The sequence below is a fragment of the Caretta caretta genome, chromosome 7 (genome assembly GCF_965140235.1).
Source record: "Caretta caretta isolate rCarCar2 chromosome 7, rCarCar1.hap1, whole genome shotgun sequence".
Lineage (NCBI taxonomy): Eukaryota > Metazoa > Chordata > Testudines > Cheloniidae > Caretta > Caretta caretta.
In genome coordinates, this window is record NC_134212.1 from 10,399,187 (window position 1) to 10,423,298 (window position 24,112).

Sequence of the window (24,112 nt, forward strand, 5' to 3'; positions counted from 1 at the left end):
ATCTTGTACTGTGACAGGCAGAATCAATCAATCAAGAGGCTAGCTTTATGCTTACGTATTCCAGGCACATCTCTGCACTTCAGGATACGAGATCACAGTGTTATCCAGCCAAATTTGATCAACAAATGCAGTTCCCCTGTGCCACAGCAATCTCAGATGAAGATGTTATTATGTGGAACTGAGCAAAGTGATAAAGACAGTACAGAACAGGGAGGATAAGTCCAGCTGGACCTTTCTGACAGCTTCTATATACTAAAAATGCAATGTTCCTTTTCTCTAGGCTTATAAAAGTTAGCTTTATTTAAGAAAAAAAAATACATTCACAGGTGGCTGTTGCAAAGTGCTTTCTTCCCTCCCAATATTTGGAGATGCTCAGTGAAGGAAACAATATATTATGTGGATTTCTAACAAATTCTGTATGCTGGGCAACATTATCAATGCACTTATATGAATTTCCATACGACATTGCCATGTATCATGCTTTTATATGATGTCACCATGATTAAGTGAATCAATATCTGAAGGACAAAAATGTATTTGAAAATCATGGCCAGTTTAAGCAACCTTACAAATATATTTTTTTCTGTTAACACCCTTGTTATAACAAGATGCATGCATCTGTGTAAATGTTTAAGCATGTCTCAAGGAAAGTCAACGCCAAGCTTTTATTTTGCCAATAGCTTTCACTTCGCTATTGCCCTACAGTTATTTTACATTATTTAATCCAAAATACCATCTTTTTGATTCTACCTTTCTTTTGCATTTTAAATCTTTAATGGAAGCCTTTGGCTGTCCAGGGGTACAATTATTAGATATCTGCAGAGAGAAATTGAAAAATTAATCATACTTTCCATTTTGTATTTCTGTACTACACAAAAAAATTATCTATTCTTAAAGCTGAATTCTATACTCTTTCAATATGCTCACACCTAACACTGTAATTTCTAAGTAGGAATTAGTATATCCTGCATTTAATTCTATTCAGCTATAACCTCTAAGTTATCTTGGGAACATTGTGTACTGTTTTCAAATCAAAATTTTTTATTTTAAATCATTTTTAATTAAAAGACATTTATTGGTAGAGCATATGATCTGTACTGCCTAAAAACAGGATAAAAGTACCATAAACTAATCATACTAATGATATTAAAATTGTTTATTGCCCTTTTATGGGTTTTGCAACTTAAATTACAGTTTTTCACAACTGTATGCAAAATGTGTAACATAATCCTTATGCAGTTTATTACAGAAACAGATATATGCATTAATATGACCTTTGTCTAAATAGCTCCTTAACCACACAGGAAAAAAAAAATCTAAAGTCATCTATCAGCACGTGAGCAGTATCGAAACTGCTAAATCTATTAACTTTGTTTTCCCTTCACTATTATTAAACTGGAAAGCAAAATTCAGCTGGAAAATTATGCCATTTGGGTTCTCCTGTCATCATGTAGTAAGTATGAGAAATATATGTGCAATAGCCAAATGGCCAATAGACAAAACACCCACACCAAGTGACGTACTGTTTTCCATACCACTCAGACAAAATCAAAACAACAGAACTGCTGCAAACAAAAACAAAATAACATTTCCCATAAGCATTCCAGACAGAGAAAATTTACAGGAAAAGAAAGCTGGGAAAAGAACCAGAAAGAAGTGAGTGTTCATACCTCAAGCCATAAAAGACCATTTCTGCAAACACAATAAACAGCATTTATGTGCTTTCAAGCTAAATTGTTAAAAATTGATCAAATGTTTGTCAAACTTTTGACGTTAAACCACTGGCACCATCTGAGAAGATTAAATTATTGACACCGGATTCTGATCTCAATTATACCAGTGTCAATCTGGCATAACTCCATTGGGCTGTAATGAGGTGACTCTGGATTTACAGCAGTGTAAAGGAGGAGATCAGAACCTGGCCCCTTACATTCAAATGAAAAATTAATTCCAGCTAAGGAGCAAGTTTCATTCAGAGAGGACAGCAGGATCACAGCTTACAGGGGGAAAGTATGAGTGGTAAGTTAGTAATGGAACAGAAACACTCAGGTTGGTTATTTCAACGCAGTATGTTTTGTTTAGTCTTTAAGAAGGATGATTTTTCAGTTCTTCTAGGTCTATGCTGTGGCATGGTGAACAACAATTGCAAAAAGGGAGGCTGTCGTTCTTGCAGAACTGACTCACATTTATATAACTGTATTAATGTATCTGATCTCTGAAAGTTACAGTATCTGTGTTTAGCTGAGATCCCTGACCATAAATTGTGGCAGTGTAGTGAATATCAGCAGCTGTATTTTTACTATTTCAGCTAGTCGGTTTACAGTGTCTCCATCACAGTGAATTCTTGTCAGCTGCACTTTTGCTAACACAATTCTATGTTTTGCCTGGCAGTAAATGGACGCTTCTGCCCCAGCATCATCTAAACAACTCTGTTAACATTTGCCCCCGAGCGTCTCTCTCTTTGTCCAGTCCCTGTCTTCTAACAGATGTCATCCAAGTCTAATCAAGCATAAAATGGTCATAAATATTTCTTTCTGGTAGATTTCACATTCGCATTTCATGCAGGGACATGATATTTTTCTGCTACCTCCAGGGAGTACCTAATGCAAAAACCAGTTACTTACATTCAAAGCTCATGTTCCTTTAGTAAAATGCAGCACATGTTCTCAGTTCAAAGACATAAAAAGGCACAAGACTTTATCTTCTTTTGTTTAACTGCATCCTTTTTAAATAATATGTGCCATAGTTTACACCTAGGCATGACATTGTTTCTTGTTTAGTAGGAAAACATAGAAGAATATAATATCAGATTCTGACTGCTCTACTCTCTTAAATTCAAGCACTGTAGATTTCCTATACTCAAATACCTTAATTATTGCCCCAAAGAGATATTTTCCCCCCACAGATTGAACTAACAAGCTACTGAAAGAATGCATGAGATAAGAAAAGCACTTTTCTATCTTGGCTGATTTCATGAACAATTTTGCAACCTACATCATCTTTTTGTTAAAACAATAAAATGAATCTAGGATATAAATGCAAGGTTCATGTCTATTTAACCGTTGAAGAAGACCATCATCATAAGATGGAACCAGTTTCCAGTACTTAAACTTTGATAATTCAGGGAAGTATACAAGATAATTAATTCCAACTACTTAATGAAAAGTATCAGAGACATCATATTTATGTTGCGTAAATTTAGTAAATAATGTGTCAGAGCGTAAAATAAGACTACACTGAGATTATTTTCAAAGCTATCTATTTTTCCTTCTCCCCTTCCCCCCCATTATATTTGTCAAAACAGAAATCTTACATAGTTGTTTAAAGGGATCCAGAAAACACTTAAAGATACAGACCACAACAGAGAAGCTGTTTTCCTCCTTCTCTGTTGAGCCTAATATTTGATTACTGTTAGTCAAATCAAGCTTTAAGGCAAATAATCTCAATTTTTTAAGTTAATGAGATGTGGTCATGTTGACAACAGCTTGCAGAAACTTTTAATTCTAATTCCTGTAGGCTGTGCTGGCCTCTTTTACAGCAACCACTGTATGAATTTCTCAAATTTGCCAAAATGGCTTATGTAGACAAGTGCACACTTTAAAGATGCACTAATTAAAAATACCCACTGGTGTCATAATTTAAATACCATGAAAATAAACTGTAAAAGTACCTCAGCTACAATCTTATGGCTTTCCTTAGAGCTCATTTACTTTAACTAGAGGATGTTTTATTGCAAATGTATTCTTAGCTAAAAACAATTTTTCATCTTGGAGGAATTCAAGGTTTTGATATAATTAAACAATTTATGTTAATATTTGTTTCACATAAGCTATTAAGCAAGCCCCGCAGAATAAGTGTTAATTGAGAAAGCTGCAAAAAAACTATACTGCTGAAGTAAGCAGCAAATTTATACTGTTGATTTAGAGCACTATCTATAACTTCCTCCCTTATTACAGCTCTCCCTCTCTCTTCTATAAGGCTCCCAGCTATACTGAACCCATTAGAACACTTTACCCCGGCTGCTATCATCTACATTCAAACTGCTTTCCTTCCACAAGAGAGGTGGAGCTTGGTATTACTCTCAATGCATTTCCCTGGCTACAACTTCTCCAAAATTCTGTTGTCTTTTTGATTTTTTTTGGCAAGGAATTCAAGGAGCATAGCTGTGCTATAACAAAAGCAGATGTGAGACCAAAAAAAAAGGAAGTTGGTGCTGAGAGGGTTAAACTTATTTAAGGGGTTAAATATGTAATTACCGTTGACTAAAGCCAGAGAGACATATAGATAAATAGAAGAAATGAAGTCCCCAGGTTCCATTCAGAAGCCTTCATCACATTACTACCAGACAGAAAACTCTTTAAGTACCATTTTCAGATGTTAAATCATTGTTCGTGCAGCACATATTCTCACTACTCCTGGGGGAACAATATCTGAAGACAGCGTGCTAACAAATGCAATCCAGTAAACAGGCATTTTTCCTCTTGTTGTTAGTACCTTTGTGTTCCAGCTCCCAGCTCTGTCATCCATGCCTTCTCTCTGCTTTGAAGTTAAAGTACTGAATGAGCGTTGTCATCTATTATCCAGAGTGTGCATGTAGATTATAAATAAGAAATAAAAGTGACTTTCAGTACACTGCTTTTGCATTAGCAAGTTGCCTTCTCTGTTACCTCCTCTGTCCTTCATACTTTGCTACCAACATTATATTAAAAACCTGACTTTAAGTGTTTCTTGTAGATGAAAGACACATTCTATAAAATATGTACACAGCAGAGACAAAAGTTTTATTGAAACAAACAACTCTTGCAGTTTGAACAGGTTCATGGGTTCAGCTTTAATAGATTGTTTAACCCTTATCTACAGATGTCCTTCAGGTCCATTACATGTTAATTGATCCACCTCTCTATTTGCAAGCTGGGTGTTGACAAACACAGCCTATGACTATTAACTACCCTAACATTTATTTGTAGAAAAATATCAGTATTTTCCACATGTAATGATCTCAAGACACTTTTTATATAAAGGTCAATGGTAAATATTCTTCACATGAGTAATAATGCTGGTCAGTGCTTGTTCCAATTGTAGCAGCTTGTACTTGGGCATATAATGCCTTTCTCAATGAGTTTACAAGCCGTGCTTTTGTATGCTAGAGACCCAGAAATATTTCACATACAAAGCCAATTTGTGTTCTTAAACACGAGTGAGAATCCTGAATAACTCTACTGAATTCAGTGGATTTCCACTAGTTAACTGAAAACAGAATTTGGATTACAGAACTTTTAAGACATTAAGGGTTCAATTTTAAAGCTTTGGGTGCCTAAAATTAGATACCTAAATCACATTAGGCACTTCAAACAGCACTTAGATGCCAAAAATGGGCATTTAAGCACCCACCTTTAAGTGCCTAAATACCCAAACTGGGCATTTCAGGGCTGATTAAAGGGCTAAATTATGCCTAAATTTAAGCACCTAATTTAGACATCTAAATCATTCAATTGGGCTGTAAGTAGTAAATACAAACAAACAAAAACCCACAGTGCACTATGTATGTGAGCTCTCAGCTAACTTTTGGATATTCAATTGTTCCATGCTACAAAAAGCCAAATTTCAGGACATATCCGGAACAATATGCTCCTTTTAGATACGGTGGGACTTTTACTCTAAGAAACCACTACCGAGAAATGCACATTATAGAGAGATACAGAGAAGAGTTGGACTGAAAGGCATTGCTGCATTGCCAGTTCCCTCTACCTAGGTCTTCAGCTGAACATTTCATCTCATACACTACCAACAAGTTGTTACAGGCTGATAAAAATATAAACTGGAAGAACAGAGCGGAAAATTGAGGCGCATATGGAGAAACTATAGAAAGGGCTAGACTGACGCCCAAAGAGGTAGGTGGCATCCTGGGACTTGGCTGTGAGGGTAAGACATCAGCTGTGACTTCCAGAAAACAAAAATATGCCTGACGCAATTCCTTGCCAGCAGGCAGGGACACAGCTTTTGGGGCAGGAGCAGCAGTCAATTAGTCTTCATGGCTCAGTCAATTACATCAATAGTGTAAGGAGATAGTGTGGACCGGTTAAGAGAAGGCTCCTAAAAGGCAGCCTGATAAGGATTTGCAGGCTAAATTGCCCCCTCTTTCATTTCTCTCCTCCAGGTGCCTTCAATCTTCCTTTCTTTCAGTGACAATGCCCAAGGACACTCCGTGCAGTCCTACAATTTCCAGCCATGATGCCTGGAAGTCTCTCCACAAGATTCTTTTTGCAGGAGATTCAGGCCCTTACAGAGGAGCACAAGGAAAATGGGGTAGATGGTTTTTGGAGGATTGTCACCGACCACCTGTTTCTTCAACTACTACACAAGGAAATCAGAAGGCAGGCTAATATCCAAAAGAGAGAACAGCATAGCCTTGCTTTCCTGCCATGGGCTCTCATGGACAGGGTGCCACTCACACAGCCCCCGCCTCCCACCACTCTATTCGAGTACATGGCAGAAAAGGCAGGCATCATCACAGAAGATCAGAGGGAAGAAGGCACCAAGAGAATTTCGTGGAAAGTTAAGCGATGCCTGCCAATGAGGCAGACAATGGTGAACAGTGGGAAGAGGACTCCTTTGCAGGGATTAGAGATGATTTGCATGATGAAAGCCCAGGCAAAGGTTAAGGGATTAGTTACTTTTTCCAGGATAAGGATATGGATAAGATTGTGCCGGAAAACCCTTCATAAGTGAGCAGTACCATCTGTAGGCTGTTCAGGTATCTTAAAGATGTCAATAGTTGCTCTTATTTCTCCCTGGTAAGGCAGCAAAAGAACAAATGAGGGTAGATGCAGGGAATGTGGCGGAGGTGCCATGTGATTGCTAGAGGATTACGCTGTTACACAAATCCCTGACATTCACGAGCCTGGATGGGATCATGAGCAGGCTGCACACATCACAAACCCTTTCTGCTTCTGCACGCTTTTAGTGGCCCCCATCAAGTGGCAGATCCTTAAGGTGGGGGCAGCCCTCCTGGGTTCTTATTACTGGATGCCCTTGAAGCGATTTCTAAAAGTGGGCCTGCGGGATCTAGGCAGCTTCTTTCAATGTGCCACCTCTGTCTTACTGTACGTCCATGAGAAAGGTAGGTTGCGTGGCGTACTGATATATTTTCATACTTCCAGTAGGAAAATCTGACAGTTGGGACTTCACTGAGCACATGGACCTGCTGAGGATACTGGGGGATGTTTACACTGTGGCATTGTGCATACATGTGAATATTTTTTTCTAAGTTTCCAGCATTTCAAAACTCACATGATTTGTCGGATTATTTTACCCCTCCCGACTGTGGCCTTAAAAGACCCCTGTCTCATGGTCAATCAGTGTCAACCCTTCCTATGCTGGCTACAAGAGGAAAGATTTTGAGGGGGTAATAGGTGAAAATGTTATCACTTCTCTACAGGAAAGATCCTGGATCCCCTAGTTGCGGGCTGGCATGTCACTAAAAAATGGCATTTTTGCATTACAGTGCGGCATGCCAAAGATATCTTGAAAACTTGGTGGCTTTGTTTAGATATTGTGGTACCACATGCCAGGTACATGCCACTTTTTAGAACCATCCCGTGGCTACCAAAGACAGTGAAGGGTGATTTTGTGTTACAAGTTGCTGCGTTCCCATCCACTTCTGCTGAAACAGACCCACAGCTCTGGCTGTGTGCCTGGCACTATTCCAACTATCCCAGTTCTTCTACAAGACAAGTGGCTGGCAAGTTTGTCATTTTCCCACCAGTATCGACAAGTAAGAAACGTGGCCTTTGTATAAGTTGAGCCATAGAGTTACACATAGTTCCCAATATCAGGAACTTGCTCCTCAGGCCAAGATGAGAGTGGATTCTTTCTGACATCATGGATCAGATGCAAAAGGGATTCTTCACCAACAAGGAAGTTTGACAACTCCTGCTGAACTTGAATTGCTACACACACCAAGGATCAACAGAAATGGGATTTTGATGTTTGAGGGGCAGGCTGTTGTACTGTTTCCAGATACTGTATTGTTATATATTGGTCATACTGGATCTCCCAGTAGCTTTTGACATAACCTGAATATAGCCTCTTGCTTCAGCTACTACTTGACATTGCAGCTACGATATCTCTGGTGCTTCCAGTCACAGCAAGGAGTCAGTTCAGTGGTGGCGGACAATAGCAACCCTTCACCTCAGGAGTTTCAAAACGTACTTTGTGAATTGATCCTATTTCCTATTCCATTCCTATACATAACATAAATCTGAAGAGGTTTTGTGACATGGGTAGAGTATCACCTGTGTGCTGATCAGATACATCTCATGCCACCAGTATCCTGTGGGTTTGATCTCTGCTGTGGGAGAATACTTCGCCAATGCTTTAGACTGCCGAGTTACAGTGGTGACTACTAGGGGTTTTGGATAAACTTTGTGAATTGAATAGTAAATGTTTTTGTCCCATTAAGCCTTTACCTTACCCTTCTACATTGGGGGACTGATGGTGGATTTTTGTTATCAGGATATAGCCTGAGATTCTATTCTAACAGGCTTAGGTGGACCTGAGACTCACCACTGAAGTTGGCAATAAGATATAAGAGACACTGGTCTGATCATTTTGTGCACGAGATCAGTGGCTTTCAACCTTTTTTCATTTGTGGACCTCTAAAATATTTCAAATAGAGGTGCGGACTCCTTTGGAAATCTTAGTCTGCATACTAAGTCTGCAGACCTCCAGCTGTCCACAGGTTGAAAACCACTGCATTAGGGACTATTTGATGTAAAGCAAGACGAATAAAGACATTGGTAGCTATATGATATTAGACAGCCACTCAGCAGAAAACAGTTTTTGAGACCAGTTTCTTCTGTCTTTCCTGGACTGAAAACAATGGAAAGATGTATCTCCTGAGGAGAACGTGCTTCTAGAAGAAATAACGTATCAGATTAAATGGGGAAGTACTGATACAGAATAAGAAGAAACAGGGATGGTTATGTGGGTTGTTTCGACAGCAAATCCTCATATGGTGTTCCCTGTGGCCAAATAAGGTTTGAAGAAAGAGCCCCTAATTCTTTTGTAGAAAAAGATCTAGACAATTGGTTAACAGATATGTGGTACCTGGTATCTCTAGTTAGGGATACTTTTGCCGTTGTGAAAACTTACTGCATGCAATTGCTCAGATGTTTTAAGCTAGGTAGCGTGCATCTAATTCACAGAGGTTCTGATGCTTTCAATTTTGATTTCCTTGGGTGATTAGAAATATTTGTCCTAAAGGCAGGAGGGGTGGATGCAACCAAAGGGATGATTGATTGCTCCTTAAAGTGGGCTGTCCTTATCACCATGGGAGGGATGTGATTCTCTCTTCTATTTGTGATTACCAAACAAAAGTGACTGAAAAAGTCAGTCCTTCCATGTTGGTGAGACACTAAATATGTTGGTGAGACAATCCTTCCTAGGCAAGTGAACAAGCTGCGTAAAGCTGACCGCAAAGTGTCTTGAAATACAACTGTTTTCCAGTCTCCCCTTGGGCTTTGTGAAAAAAGCCAGCCTACCCAAATTAAAAAATGAGAAATGATAAGGACAGAAGAGAGAGAGAAAGAGAGAGTCTACAGCGCCCCTGGATTTGGGTGTCTGGATTGACTTATGATGGTGTGCTTTCTGCACTGAGCTAGGTTATCAACATTCACTAGCAATGGTCTGCTGGAACCAGCAGGCCTCTCTCAAAATCATGGCCACAGAAGGTTCCCCAAACAAGAATATAAAATGAGGTTCTCTTTCCTCAGGGAAAAAAAAAAATCATATTTTCACTTGTGATTTATGATTCACAGCCCTAGTGAGCAATAACTTTTAGGTGTTACGCCAAGCAATTGTCCTTGGAATCAATTAGGAGAAGAAACAGGTAGTCAACAGAAACACTGGAAAATAAAACACACTCTAAAAAAAGAGTGTCCCACTCTGTGAGCAAAGAAAATACTGTAAACAGAGTTAATCACTGCTAAACCTTTATAATCCAGTCTTTATACAAGTTAAAAGAATGGAACCAAGAGTAAAAAAAACTTGAAAAGGTCTCCTTCCTAATCTGTAGAACCTGGTGAATCATTTCTCAAGAAAAATAAGGAGTCTGAAATATTTTAAACTCCAAATACTTTTCTGTTGTGAAAAGGGGTTCAAACATGCCACACAATACTGAAAAAACATACAATGCATTCCCTACGCCTGTCAGTCAGCGACAGCTGTTCTAGACACCTGGAAAAAGTTTACAGTTTAAGGCTTCATGTTCTGTGTACCTAAACACAATGGTAATAAAGGAAAATTTGTCAAACAGAAAATGGCCTGCTTTCAACTTGACTATAAAATATCTACAGCTACCAGCACTTCTTGTACCTTGTGAAGAAGTATTATGTTCAATAATATTAATAGGCCCATATTTACCATATCTTAAAAGCTAACAATCCCATTGCTAGCACTAATTAAAAAGACAAGGAACTGCAAGAAAGCAGTAGATTATTTCTTCAATATGGATTCATGCCTAGATTTAATAAAACCCGTTTTAGTGTTATAACCTTACATTTGTTTCAAGAACACTATAAAAGATAAGTCTGCTTTTTGTTGTTTATTGACTAGGGAGGGATTTTTCTTTTGGATCTGTATTACAGAATGCAAGCTATCAGAGTAGGAATAAGTAGACTATTTTCCCTTCACATAACAAGCTGCCTGTTATTCAGCAGGCATGTTTTGGATCACAATGTGAGTTGAAAAGCTGACTCTGTAGCGGAAAGGAGGCAGGCCATGTTCCACTGCACAAAGGGCATGTTTACACAAAAGTCATATTTGATAATTTTGGCACAAATAAGAGTACTTAAACTTACACCAGTGGAAGAGTTTGGGGTGGGTGGATGTCCGGGGGGGGGGAGGGGGAGGGGCGCCGTGGAAACCCTGGCTCTGTTCTTTTTCTGTGCTCATGGGGTGAATTTACGAAAAGGACAATGAAGAGAGATATTTATACACTTTTCAAATTTGCAAAAGAAAGTGGAGCTCTTGCTCAGAAGGGGTGAGCTCTGGTAGTGAGAACAGGGGACTAGGACCAGGACCCAGAATTCCTGGGTTCTATTTATGGCTCTACAATTTACACTCTGTGATCTTACACAAGTCACTTTAAACTATGGCTTTGATCGTACAAAGAGAACCATGTGAGTGGACTGACTTACCTGTGCAGAAAGCCCAGTGGAGCTTTCAGCAGATAGTGGGGTTTCCCCAGGCAGTTCTTTTTACAGGACTGATGCCAAAGTCTATTGACTGGAGAAGGCTGTATTAATCTTTACCATGCTCTATTTCCCAAGAGGATGGGAAAATCCACACAACTGCCCCATTGGCTCTGCCTTGCCTGCTCATGATGGTAAAGAGGGACTCCACATAGCTAAGCACTGCAAAGGGAGCATACACCTACCACTGCCTGGTGAGCCTCTGCACCCAGAGAAGTTGAATGTGGATTCTGGCATAAGTCAAATCTCAATAAAAATAAAAACAAAATCTCTACTCAGCATCTTCTTTGTATCCCTTAAGGCTCCCCAGGCATGGGCCACAGTCATACAGACATTTATAAAGCCAAGTCCGACCTAAATATTTCCCATTATAAAAACATTTTGGAAATAAAACATCTTCCTTTTTGCCTTTTATAAGTGTTTTAAATGTCTCCTAATGCTGAAATATATATCAGCTCTCCCAAATCCAGAGCAGCAACACTATCAAAATCTTATGTCCTGAATGATGCACAGAGTGATCTCTGAATGATCTCAATGTACAAACTAACCCAGCTATCAGCTTTGGGCTACATACGTATACAACTGATTATAGGCAGAGCGGGTAGCAATGCCTCTCGTTCAGGTTACCTAACCTTTCCGTTCATTCTAAGATCCTGTGTTCAGTGGCTTATAACTGGCATTTTCTAACTTCCGAGTTCTTGATTTTGCAAACTTAATTTCCTTTTAATGTAATTTTTAAAAATTCCATATGTTTATGGAGAGACAAGGTGGGGGAAGGTATCTTTTATTGGACCAACTTCTGTTGGTGAGAGAGACAAGCTTTCGAGCTCCCACAGAACTCTTCTTCAGGTCTGCATAAGCTCTGCATAAGCTCGAAAGCTTGTCTCTCTCACCAACAGAAGTTGGTCTAATAAAAGATATCTCACGCACCTTGCATCTCGAATATCCTGGGACTGACACGGCTTTAACAACATGTAAACATACATACATGTTTAATGCATACTACATCAGCACCTAGTCCATATTCTGCCACTCCAAGGTAGGCAAGATGTCAGCCAAAACTACTGCACTATGTTCCAGTACCATGAAAACCCAACAGCCAATCCGTGCAAATCTTATTAATGAACTGCCACAAAAGGACCAGCACCTTAACTAGATTGTTCACCCTTTCATCCTAAACATTCTTTTCTATTTAGGCTTCCAAAAGAAAAGCCAGAACACCCTTCCCTCCCACTTTTCTTTCACTGAGTTTTATGCAGGAGGATGGGTTGGCAGGTAGTCATTAACATGTTATGCAAGTGGGCACATAATGCAGTATAATGTAAAGTGGAAAATATTCTACAGCAATTCTTCTAGAGACTGAGATTTTCCATGGGCTGGTGGTCATTAGATTTGGTTTCATTATGGGTGAAACTCACCCTTATGCCAGCAAAAGCTTTCTATGCCATGTCAGCTCCTTTAGGCTGTATTTTTAGGGTTTAAGCGGTGCGTGGGTTTCATGCTGGCCTTGAGCACATGCGAAAATTTCACTCCATATTTTTATTTTTGTCTTCAGTGTAAAATATTGAGTACCAATGCCCCATAATATGAACTACTTTAACTTTAGACCTAATTGGACATGTTTTCACCACTCGATTACTGCGTTATGTAGAACTGAAAATCTGAAATAAATGCTTAGTTTACAAAACAAAAATGCCCTAGCTCCTTTGAGTGAGCAAGCAATCAGAAACCCAAAGCTCTGGGTTTGTTGCTGATGAAGGATAATGCAAGATGTAAGCACAGACCCAATGTTGCTCTTCTGTCTTCGCCACTCTTGTGAGCAGCCAACAAGAATTTTGAAAGGCACCCAGCTCACAAGAAAGCAGATATGAGTAGAGAGGATTGCATGACATCCACAGTCTTAACAAACCAATCCATTGGCTGTCTGGTAGCGAGTAGCCCAGCTAAAGAGCTGCCCTTTTAACAGTGTTGCAGTCCTTGTTGCCCTTGATTTTTCTGTGTCAGTGATGTAATACAAACAAATTTTTGTAGGAAAATTTACTGTAGGTACGTCATCCTTTACATTTCTTTAATTTGTGGTCCTCCTGACTTGGGCACAAAAAAGATGCACTTATTTTTCCCCACCTGCCTGCATTTGATCTCCAGCTACAATTTAGTAGAGAATAAAATCCCACCTGAACTCTGGCAAGTCCTACAACATTAAAAAAATGCCAAACTCTAACCTATACATACATACACATACACACACACATTTCTCTAAATGGCCCCTGGCAAATTGGCGTAACACCAGTAAAAGTTGTGTTTTTTTAAGTATCAATCCCAAAGATGTTATCTGAAATAAAATCCTCATTACTTCAGATTCTGGAGGCAAAATGTGACCTTACTCTGCGTCTCTAAATCGAAACCATTTGTGTTGTCACCCTTAAATAACAATGCTGGCTGGTATAAAAGCACAAAAATGCACTAGGACATTTGTTTTATTTCCTAAAAGGTAAGTAGACCTAGTAAGTGCATTGTTCCACAGTTAAACTGAGAGGCTTGAGCTAAACTGGCTATTCAAAGTTAGAGGCATTTGTGCTTATTTCAATAGAATCATAGAATCATAGAATATAAGGGTTGGAAGGGACCCCAGAAGGTCATCTAGTCCAACCCCCTGCTCGAAGCAGGACCCATTCCCAGTTAAATCATCCCAGCCAGGGCTTTGTCAAGCCTGACCTTAAAAACCTCTAAGGAAGGAGATTCTACCACCTCCCTAGGTAACGCATTCCAGTGTTTCACCACCCTCTTAGTGAAAAAGTTTTTCCTAATATCCAATCTAAACCTCCCCCACTGCAGCTTGAGACCATTACTCCTCGTTCTGTCATCTGCTACCATTGAGAACAGTCTAGAGCCATCCTCTTTGGAACCCCCTTTCAGGTAGTTGAAAGCAGCTATCAAATCCCCCCTCATTCTTCTCTTCTGCAGGCTAAACAATCCCAGCTCCCTCAGCCTCTCCTCATAACTCATGTGTTCCAGACCCCTAATCATTTTTGTTGCCCTTCGCTGGACTCTCTCCAATTTATCCACATCCTTCTTGAAGTGTGGGGCCCAAAACTGGACACAGTACTCCAGATGAGGTCTCACCAATGTCGAATAGAGGGGAACAATCACGTCCCTCGATCTGCTCGCAATGCCCCTACTTATACATCCCAAAATGCCATTGGCCTTCTTGGCAACAAGGGCACACTGCTGACTCATATCCAGCTTCTCGTCCACTGTCACCCCTAGGTCCTTTTCCGCAGAACTGCTGCCTAGCCATTCGGTCCCTAGTCTGTAGCTGTGCATTGGGTTCTTCCGTCCTAAGTGCAGGACCCTGCACTTATCCTTGTTGAACCTCATCAGATTTCTTTTGGCCCAATCCTCCAATTTGTCTAGGTCCTTCTGTATCCTATCCCTCCCCTCCAGCGTATCTACCACTCCTCCCAGTTTAGTATCATCCTCAAATTTGCTGAGAGTGCAATCCACACCATCCTCCAGATCATTTATGAAGATATTGAACAAAACCGGCCCCAGGACCGACCCTTGGGGCACTCCACTTGATACCGGCTGCCAACTAGACATGGAGCCATTGATCACTACCCGTTGAGCCCGACAATCTAGCCAGCTTTCTACCCACCTTATAGTGCATTCTTCCAGCCCATACTTCCTTAACTTGCTGACAAGAATACTGTGGGAGACCGTGTCAAAAGCTTTGCTAAAGTCAAGAAACAATACATCCACTGCTTTCCCTTCATCCACAGAACCAGTATTCTCATTAGGCGATTAGATTAGTCAGGCATGACCTTCCCTTGGTGAATCCATGCTGGCTGTTCCTGATCACTTTCCTCTCATGCAAGTGCTTCAGGATTGATTCTTTGAGGACCTGCTCCATGATTTTTCCAGGGACTGAGGTGAGGCTGACTGGCCTGTAGTTCCCAGGATCCTCCTTCTTCCCTTTTTTAAAGATTGGCACTACATTAGCCTTTTTCCAGTCATCCTCTGTTAGAAGGCAAAAATGTCCTCTCCATGCCCTTGCATCTGACATCTGTGTATCAGTGGGTCCAGTGACATTTCTTTACTTAAAGACTGCCATCCTGAATCTCTATGTTTATCAAATAAGAATCCATATTATGCCAAGAAAACATTACTCCAAGCTACCTGAAATCATAACTATTTCCTACATCGCTTTCCTAAATCTGTCTTAGGGCTTGTCTACATGGACACTAAGGCCCGGTCTACACTACAAAGTTAGGTCAATGTAAGCCGCCTTGCACCAGCCTAGTCATGCACAAGTCTACTCTTAAATGTGTCACCCACTGATGTAAGTGCCCTATAACATCAACATAGTAACACCACCTCCTAAGTGGCATTAAGCCATGGTCAATGTACTGATGTCAACAGTGTAAGGGTAGACACTGCATTACCTATGTTGATCCTAACAGTTCTCAAGCAGCTGTCCCACAATGCCCGACACTGACTGCTCTGTTCACAATTGTGAACTCTGCTGCCGGAGTCACTAGACCAGAAGGTCCCTCGTCCCTTTTAAGCCCATGAATTTGTGAAATACCTTTTCCTGATTGCCCAGCTTGGACAGCGCACATCGCAGTTCTCCATTGTTGTGCGCAACTACCCAGCTGACCATGCCGGCTACATGTTCCAGATGCACTCCAGCTTAGAGCAGACAGGAGCTACTGGATCTCCTGGGCCTGTGGAGAGAAGAAGCTGTGCTCCAGCCGTAGGAATGTGGACATCTGTGAGCAGACTGCACGGATGATGCAGGAGTATGAGTACAACGGGGACCAACAGCAGTGCCACATAAAAGCAAGGGAACTGCAGCAGGCCTACCAGAAGGCCAGGGAGACCAACAATCGATCTGGTGCCAAGCTGCAGACCTGCTGCTGTTACAAAGAACTGCAAGCTGTATTTGGAGAAGACCCTGTCATCACCCCATAGATCACTGTCGATACGTCCAAAATGCCGGAGCCATAGGCCCCTGGCATGAACAGTGAGGATGAGGAGGAAATGGAAGAGGAAGAGCAGGAGATGGGGACATGCAAACAGGGGGTCCAGCTATGCTGTGAGCTAGGAACTATTTGAGACTCCACTACGGTCCAGTCAGTCAGTCCTGGCAGTCAGTAACATATGAGCCTGATGTAGGGAATGGATCCTCAGGTAAGTGTGTAAATTTATTTCCCATTGCAATGATGGCGCCCTCAACTAACAGGGCACAACAATCGACTTTTCATTAATTTACTCATACTAGAAGAGGTAGTGGTACAACAAAGAACAGTAGAGTTGTTATCTGCATTTCACTGCACTGTAGAGTTAGGCGAGGGGGAGCCATGTGGAGCAGTTTATGTACATAGGGATGTCTCTTGAATCCTCTCAAGAGATCTTGATGACACTTTCGTAGAGGGACTCTGCAATCTTCTCCTGACTGCAACCTTATTTCTTCCTCTGCAGTAGGACAACTTCCCGCACTAGTCAGAGATAACTTTGGCAGGCACCACAGCAGTACACAGGCTAGCAACATAGGGGCCTGGGCGGCTTCAGAACAGCAGCAGCAGACATGCTCTATCTGCCTTTGTTACTCTCAGGAGTGAGACATCAGCTAAAGTCACCGCCACTCATGGAAAATGTTGCCAGTAGTATGACCATAGTTTCAAACAACTGAGCAATTCCCTCCTCACCTTCCTCACCCCCTGGTGGGTCCCACTCACCAGGGCTTGTGCTTTGAGTGGCGCCATGCACAAGCACTCTCAAGCAGATGTGTCAATGAGCATGTCTTGTTTAAAACTTTAGGGAAGCCAGGGCAGGGAGTTCTGAATCTTAAGTTTCGCTTTCTGTTGTGACTATATTGATAATTAATGGCACTTCCATGTGCTTTATCTGCAGCTGCTGCCACTTCAGCCTTGAGGGGTCCCCCCTCCACACTCATGGAATGCCTGAGCCAAATAAGGAGGAAAAAGACAAGAACTTGGGGTGACATACTCAATGAGATCCTGCAAGCTAGTGCTGTATCAGACTGTGAGCACGGGGCCTAGAAGATGAACACTGCAGACAGCCTGGAGAAGGAAAGAGTAGAAAGGCCCAAGAGTCCCAGCAGGAAAAGGAGAGGGAGATGCACCAGAACATAACAGGGCTTCTCTGGCAGCAAACACAGATGCTGCAGACTCTTGTGGGCCAACAACTTCAACAATCCTGTGCTCGCCTCCCTCTGCGGTCCATGGAGAACTCCACTGCAGCAACTCCCTGCACAACCCCCCTTGATATTGCAGGTGGCACCAGGGGCCACTATCCTACCCCTACCACTCCACCCTGGGGGGCATTAAAGACAACCACAGCTTTACAAGCACTGACCTCTGAAAGCCACAGTTGGTGTATGTGTAACAAAAATGGACATGTTTCAGAGGAACAGCCGTGTTAGTCTGTATTCGCAAAAAGAAAAGGAGTACTTGTGGCACCTTAGAGACTAACCAATTTATTTGAGCATGAGCTTTCGTGAGCTACAGCTCACTTCATCAGATGTATACCGTGGAAACTGCAGCAGACTTTATATACACACAGAGAATATGAAACAATACCTCCTCCCACCCCACTGAGAGAAATGGACATGAATGTTCTTTCACCTTCATAAGTGCTGTTGTATTAATTTGTTAAGTTTTTAATATATTTGCTTTAAAATTGCATGGACTTTTCTTTTCCCTGATTTTGTTACAGAATAAAATTCTACTCTTTGGAACATAATTCATCTTCATTAGTTCACAGCGTATGCTGCAGAGTACCTAGCAGTTCTGAAAGCAACCAAGTACATGTTACTGTATGGTGTGACACAACTCATAGGATCAGTGACACACACAGTGTAATAATCATAAATGTACAGCAAGCACTGCAAAAATTAATAGGTGCATTGACAGTATTATATTCGCACATGTACACCAAGAACCACATAATTCCTAACAAGCCCCAAAACAGCAGGGCCAAATAAAGCTCAGTACACCACAAAGCATTACTGAGGCTCACTGCTCCTTCAAAGTCTTTCCTGAGCCATGTAGCTCTGTGTTGAGCTCTTCTACTAGCCTTTGTGTCTGGCTGTTCAAACTCGGCAGACAGCCACCTCCACCCTTCACCCTGGCAGCAGCTTTCCCCCCTATCTGTCACAGATACTATGCAGGACACAGCAGGCAGCAATAACCATTGGGATATTATTCTCATTGAGATCCAATCTTGTGAGTCAACACCACCAGCATCCCTTCAATCTACCAAAAGCACATTCAACTGTCATTCCGCACATTCTGAGCCAGTAACTGAATCTTTCCTCAGTGCAGTCAAGGTGGCCAGTGTATGGCCTCATAAGCCAGGAGAGCCTGGGGCAGGCTGGGTCCCCAGGATCACTACAGTCATTACAACATTCCCAATGGTAATCCATCAGTCAGGAAACAAAGTCCCTGCTTGTAGTTTCTGAAAAGTCCTATATTCTTAAAAATACGAGCATCTTGCACCTTTCCTAAGTAGCCAGCACTGATGTCAGTCAAGTGCCCCCAGTGATCCACCAAAGCTTGCATACCCATAGAAAAGTAGCCCTTTCTCTTGACATACTCTGTTGCAAAACGGTTTGACACCAAAATAGGGATATGCGTGCCATGTAATGCTCCACAGTTGAGGAACTCCACCGCTACAAAACCATCCACTATGTCCTGTACATTGCCAAGAGTCACAGTCCTGCATAGCAGGAGATGATTAACAGCCCTGCAAATTTGCATAACAATGACCCCCCACAGTGAATTTCTCAACTCCAAAATGATTTCCCACTGAGAAGTAGCTATCTGGCATTGCAAGTTTCCAAGGAGCGACTGCCACTTGCTTCTCCACTGACAGCACAGCTCTCATTCTGGTGTCCCTGTGCTGGAGGGCTGGGGTGAGGTGAGCTCGGCACACAGACCCAGGAATGTGGCCTTGCACATGTGAAAGTTCTGCAGCCACTGCTCATCATCCCAAACCTTTATTCTGATGCAATCCCAACAGTCAGTGCTCGTTTCTCAGGCCCAGCAACAGCACTCCACAATCTGTAAATGGTCCCTGAACCCCACCAACAACCTTGAATTGGTTCTCACCATGTCCCACAGCAATTTGTGCTCCAAGAAATTGTCATATTCTCTGCTGAGTCGGTTCTTCTTGCAGCTCTGCAAAACCGCTTGTATGTGCACCCTGTGCTTGCAATGCTTATGACAATAGTGCAGAGCTTTGAAGGCTCCATGCTTCTGCCAGATGGCAGACCGCGAGGGGGTGCGCATGGGTTGTGGGGATTTTGAAAACAGGTGCGAAAATTATGGCCTACGGGTGACATTATGGGGTGGAGACAGTTGCACTGTGGGAAGTTAAACCCTTGCTCTCGGTCTCCCCTGTGCAACTTATTTTGGCCCAACCATGTATTGCCAAAAATTCACAAAAGACAATGTGCTAGATGGTGGCACGTTGCACACTGGGATATCTACCCATGATGCACTGCACATCGATAAAAGCCCTCCCAGTGAGTAGGCGCACCAACAGAAGGCACCAAGTATGCGTTTATACAAGCGATATACTAACTACAATGGCTTTATGCTGACATAACTTGCATTGACCGAAGTTTGTAGTATAGACGTGACCTTCAGCTGTGCCTACAGCTTGAGCCAGGGGTGTGATTCCCTGCTTGGGTAGACATACTCGCACTAATTCTAACTGAGCTTAGCACACTCAAAATAATAGCATAGCTGGGGTAGCACGTGCAGTGATGAGGGCTAGCCACCCTGAATATGTACCCATGGGGTCTGGACAAGTTTGTATCTGAGGAAGCTAGCCCTTGCTGCTGCTCGTCCCTGTCAGTGCTCATCACAGCCACACTTGTATTTTCAGTGTGCTCGCTCGACAAGAATTAGCACAAGCACATCTACCTGAGCTGGAAACACCCCCCTAGCTCAGGCGTAGACGTGGCCTTAGCTTGTGGCAAGCCGGTGCATAAATCTACCTTGCATTTTCCTGTCTCATGCTAAGTGCCTGTGGGAACCCTGCTGCTGAGCACTGAAAGTTCAACAGTGTGCTTTGAAATGGAACTAGATTAAACTGCGCTAGGGAAATTTTAGTGTGTGGCAACAGGGTCCGCACAGACACTTAGCACGAAGCAGCCTAACTGGGGGTAGATTAACACCCCAGTTTACCATGAATTAAGTGTTCGGGTAGACAAGCCCTTAGAATTTTAATCTGAAATGTTTTGGCAGAGCTATACTGCTAAATTTGTGCAGTTCTTAGCCACATCTGAAATGGCCTAACTTTATCTAGCACTACTAGCCCTGTATTTACAAAGCATTACCTTTACTACCAAATAACCCTTGAAGAGAAAAACAAGAAATATGATTAAGAATAAACTGAAAAGCTGAACCTGAAATAAAGCTGACACTTCAGAAATGTCCGATTTTACACTTATTTTAGAGATATATAGGTTCATACGGAAAAAATAAAATACGTGCTCAATTTAAAATAAGTTCCAAATGAATTTTGTTTTAAAACAGTCATGGTGGCTAACAAAACTCACAAAATAGCGACACAGCTGACAATGCTCATTACATTTGCAATATTGTAAAACTTTAAATTATGTTATTGCACTATTTTAACTGATTTTTTAAAAACAGACACAACATTTAACTTAGAATAATAATTCTGTTTACCTGAGATGCTCTGCATGAAAGTTAGAAACTGTGAATCAAATTTAAATTAAAAAAAAGTGAAACGTACCATATGTGAGAGCTTCACTATTTACAGTGTAACTTGCCGTTTTGCAAACATTCTGTTCAACTAGTGCTGAGTTCCTTTTCACTTGCTGTGGTACAATGGAGCTCCAAAAGAGAAACAACACAATGCAGGCCCACAAAAAGAGAAAATCACAGAACTTCATTACTGGTCTCATGTACATAGGTGTAAATCAGCCCTACCTCTGGTTACACTAGTATAAATGTAATGTAAGTGGGACCAAAATCATGTCTGTAAGACATGACCTCTGTGAAGCAAAGGCTGACTGGTAGGATGAAATTTGTAAAACCAATGCAACATTATCCTACCTCCAAAAGTGATAATGGAGTCCCGAATACAGCCTGCTCTTTCACATTAACAGTGTATTTTAAAATGTATTCTATTCCTAAGCAGTGAAATTTATTTTAAAGTATTTCAACACTCTATGCATATTCTTGTTGGTCTGAAATCACTTAAGCCCCAGTTCAGCAAGGTCCTTAAGCACATCCCTAACTTTAAATGCATGAGCAGTCCCATTGATCTTAAAATGATTATTCATGCACTTTAAATTAGGCACATGCTTAAGAGCCTTGCTGGACCTATGGCCATCATGAAGAAGAGTTCTATGTGAGTTCAAGACCACATTATATCTTATTAGGAATAATGCCTTTTTATATTTGCCCTATCACTGACCAAAACTTTGGTTGCATCCCTTATTATACAACCCATAAGTACACAGAACCTCTTACAATGGTTTTAATAACATCAATCATTTGAAACAGACTTTTAATTTATATCCCATACCCACTGAATTTCTCTATCAGTGCAAACAAATACTAGCTTTAAATAGTAGCTTTAAAATGTCCCCTTGTTTATTTTCCCCTAACATGGCTAACTGGTGAATATATAACTTTTTTTGCTTTGATGAGTAAGCATGAGCAAATATAGGCATGTAAATTTTACAAGAGCAGAGTGTGAGTCTATAAAAACAGCACAGTCCTGTCATTTCACTGGGGACTTTTCATACAATATACTAGGTTAAAAACCAAAAACAACACATTTCAAAAACCATATTTCCTTGAAGAGTCAATTTAAACTTAACTTGCTACTGGGTTGTTTAGTTTTAATTTTAAAGTAAAAAGTTATACCATAAAACCCCACAGGAGCAGAGTTCCAAAGAGTGCTTCTAAATTTAGATGTACACATAATTCAGATACCCAATGACCCAGTTTACTTACACACACAGCGCAAATATGGAGGCCCCATAGCCTCAATGTGGTTATCAATGATTTTAGAAACAAACCAAAATTAAACTAAAAAAAGCTCAGCAAGTGGAACCAAGCAGCAGTTTCCCCTCACTCTTCAGCAGTAAGAGATAATTTAAGTCTTGTTGATGTCAATAAGTGGTTATAACAAAAGACATTAGTAGCAGAGATGATAAAGAATGTTGCATGAATGTTCTCAGCATGGTTCATTGACAAGAGAGCTAAAAACTGTATTATTAAAAAAATCATTGGTTCAAAAATCCTGGCAAGGTAGCCATTCTATGTTAAAACTTGGTTAATTTTGCTAGCGCTGCTTCATCTCTGAGCTCGCAGAGCCAGAGCTTTTCTGATAAAAAGCAAAAGACATTTTACGCACAATTTTCCCTCTACTAGAAAGCGGTATATTGTGCCCTTCAGTGAACATAAAATTGATATTATCATCTCTTAGTTTATATCTCACTACTTAACCTTCAGATTAAAAGTTATTAGATTTGAATGACTAAAAAGACATCATGTCACCTTCCAGTCAATGCTGGGAGATCGGAGAACTTGGGGGGAAAAGGCCTGAGCGATAAAAACACTAAGTTACAATGTATGGAAAGTCTGTCTTTTATTCCCCGTGCTGAAAAAGACTCTACAATAAGATTGATCTTTGATGAGGTTATTGTAATCATGAATTACCAGTGCAGTAAAATGCAAAACCAGACACAATCCTGATGCCTGTAAGTAGTTTAATCTATACTCTTAAATGGCTCTTTCAATGACAACAGCAGTTTAATAATTACACCCCATATCTTCCCAACAAAAGTAACTCAAAATGTGTTTTACCTTAAAGCCTAACAAACAAGTTTAGTCTATCCCAGTTGTGTCAATATGGAACAAAGACTTTTATCAAAGATCTACTTTGGTAGCTTTGTTCTAAAGAGATAAGTCCACTTCATGATCAGTGGGACCATAACATTTCTGATGCAATTTATAACCTCCTTTCATGTTTTTTAAAAGATGAAACTGTTAGTAAATGTGTTGTTAAAAAATGTGACAGCATTCAATTCATTTGTACTCTGACATATACTGAATGACTTCTATTCTGCTGACATGCTCAGGGTCTAACCGATCACCATATTGGGGGTCGGGAAGGAATTTTTCCCAAGGTCAGATTGGCAGAGACTCTGGGGTTTTTTTGGCCTTCCTGTGCAGCATGGGTCACTAGTGTTTATGGGTTTGAACTAGTGTAAATGGTGAATTCTCTGTTACTTGAAGTCTTTAAACCATGATTTGAGGATTTCAGTAGCTCAGCCAGAGGTTAGGGTCTATTACAGTAGTGGGTGGGTGAGATTCTGTGGGCTGCAGAGCAGGAGGTCAGACTTGATGACCATGACGGTCCGTTCTGATCTTAAAGTCTATGAGTATAAAATAAATCTCTTGAAATTCCTAATTTACCAAATTAAAGCAATCACTGAATAATATACATCATAACCACTTTACCACACATTTTCCTCTTTCTTTTGATATGGAAGAGTTTGGTGAAACCATATATCCCTTATGACACTTGTTTTCCTCAGTGTGAAACTTAAATCTCAATATTGCCAAAGGGCCAAATTGCGATACCCTACCATTGCATAGCACCTTGCTACACATGAACAGTCCCATTGAAGTCACTTAGACTTCATACTACTTATGGAGTAGAGAGCTACTCATTGTGTGTAAGGTATCAGTATTTGGCCAAAATGTCTTTTGTGAGAGGTGTGAATGTTTTGTATATCTCATGTACATGAATAGGGTTCTATTTGTCTGCCAATTTATCAGATGCAT

At 40.9% G+C, this 24,112-nt stretch overlaps 1 protein-coding gene across 20 annotated transcripts in view; it reads right to left on the minus strand.

The window, feature by feature from the left end:
* The window catches only part of FOXP1 (forkhead box P1), a 499,850-nt gene that overhangs the window by 183,899 nt on the left and 291,839 nt on the right, over nt 1–24,112 (minus strand). Inside the window, exon 7 of one of the 20 annotated variants that reach the window (XM_075130253.1) lies at nt 16,163–16,168. The exons of 18 other annotated variants lie outside the window; for them this stretch is intronic. In XM_075130253.1, coding sequence (XP_074986354.1) covers nt 16,163–16,168 — 6 coding nt within the window. Of the gene's footprint in view, nt 1–4,494; nt 4,574–16,162; nt 16,169–24,112 lie in introns of all 20 variants that reach the window. One more of the 20 variants, XM_075130249.1, reaches the window with a different exon arrangement.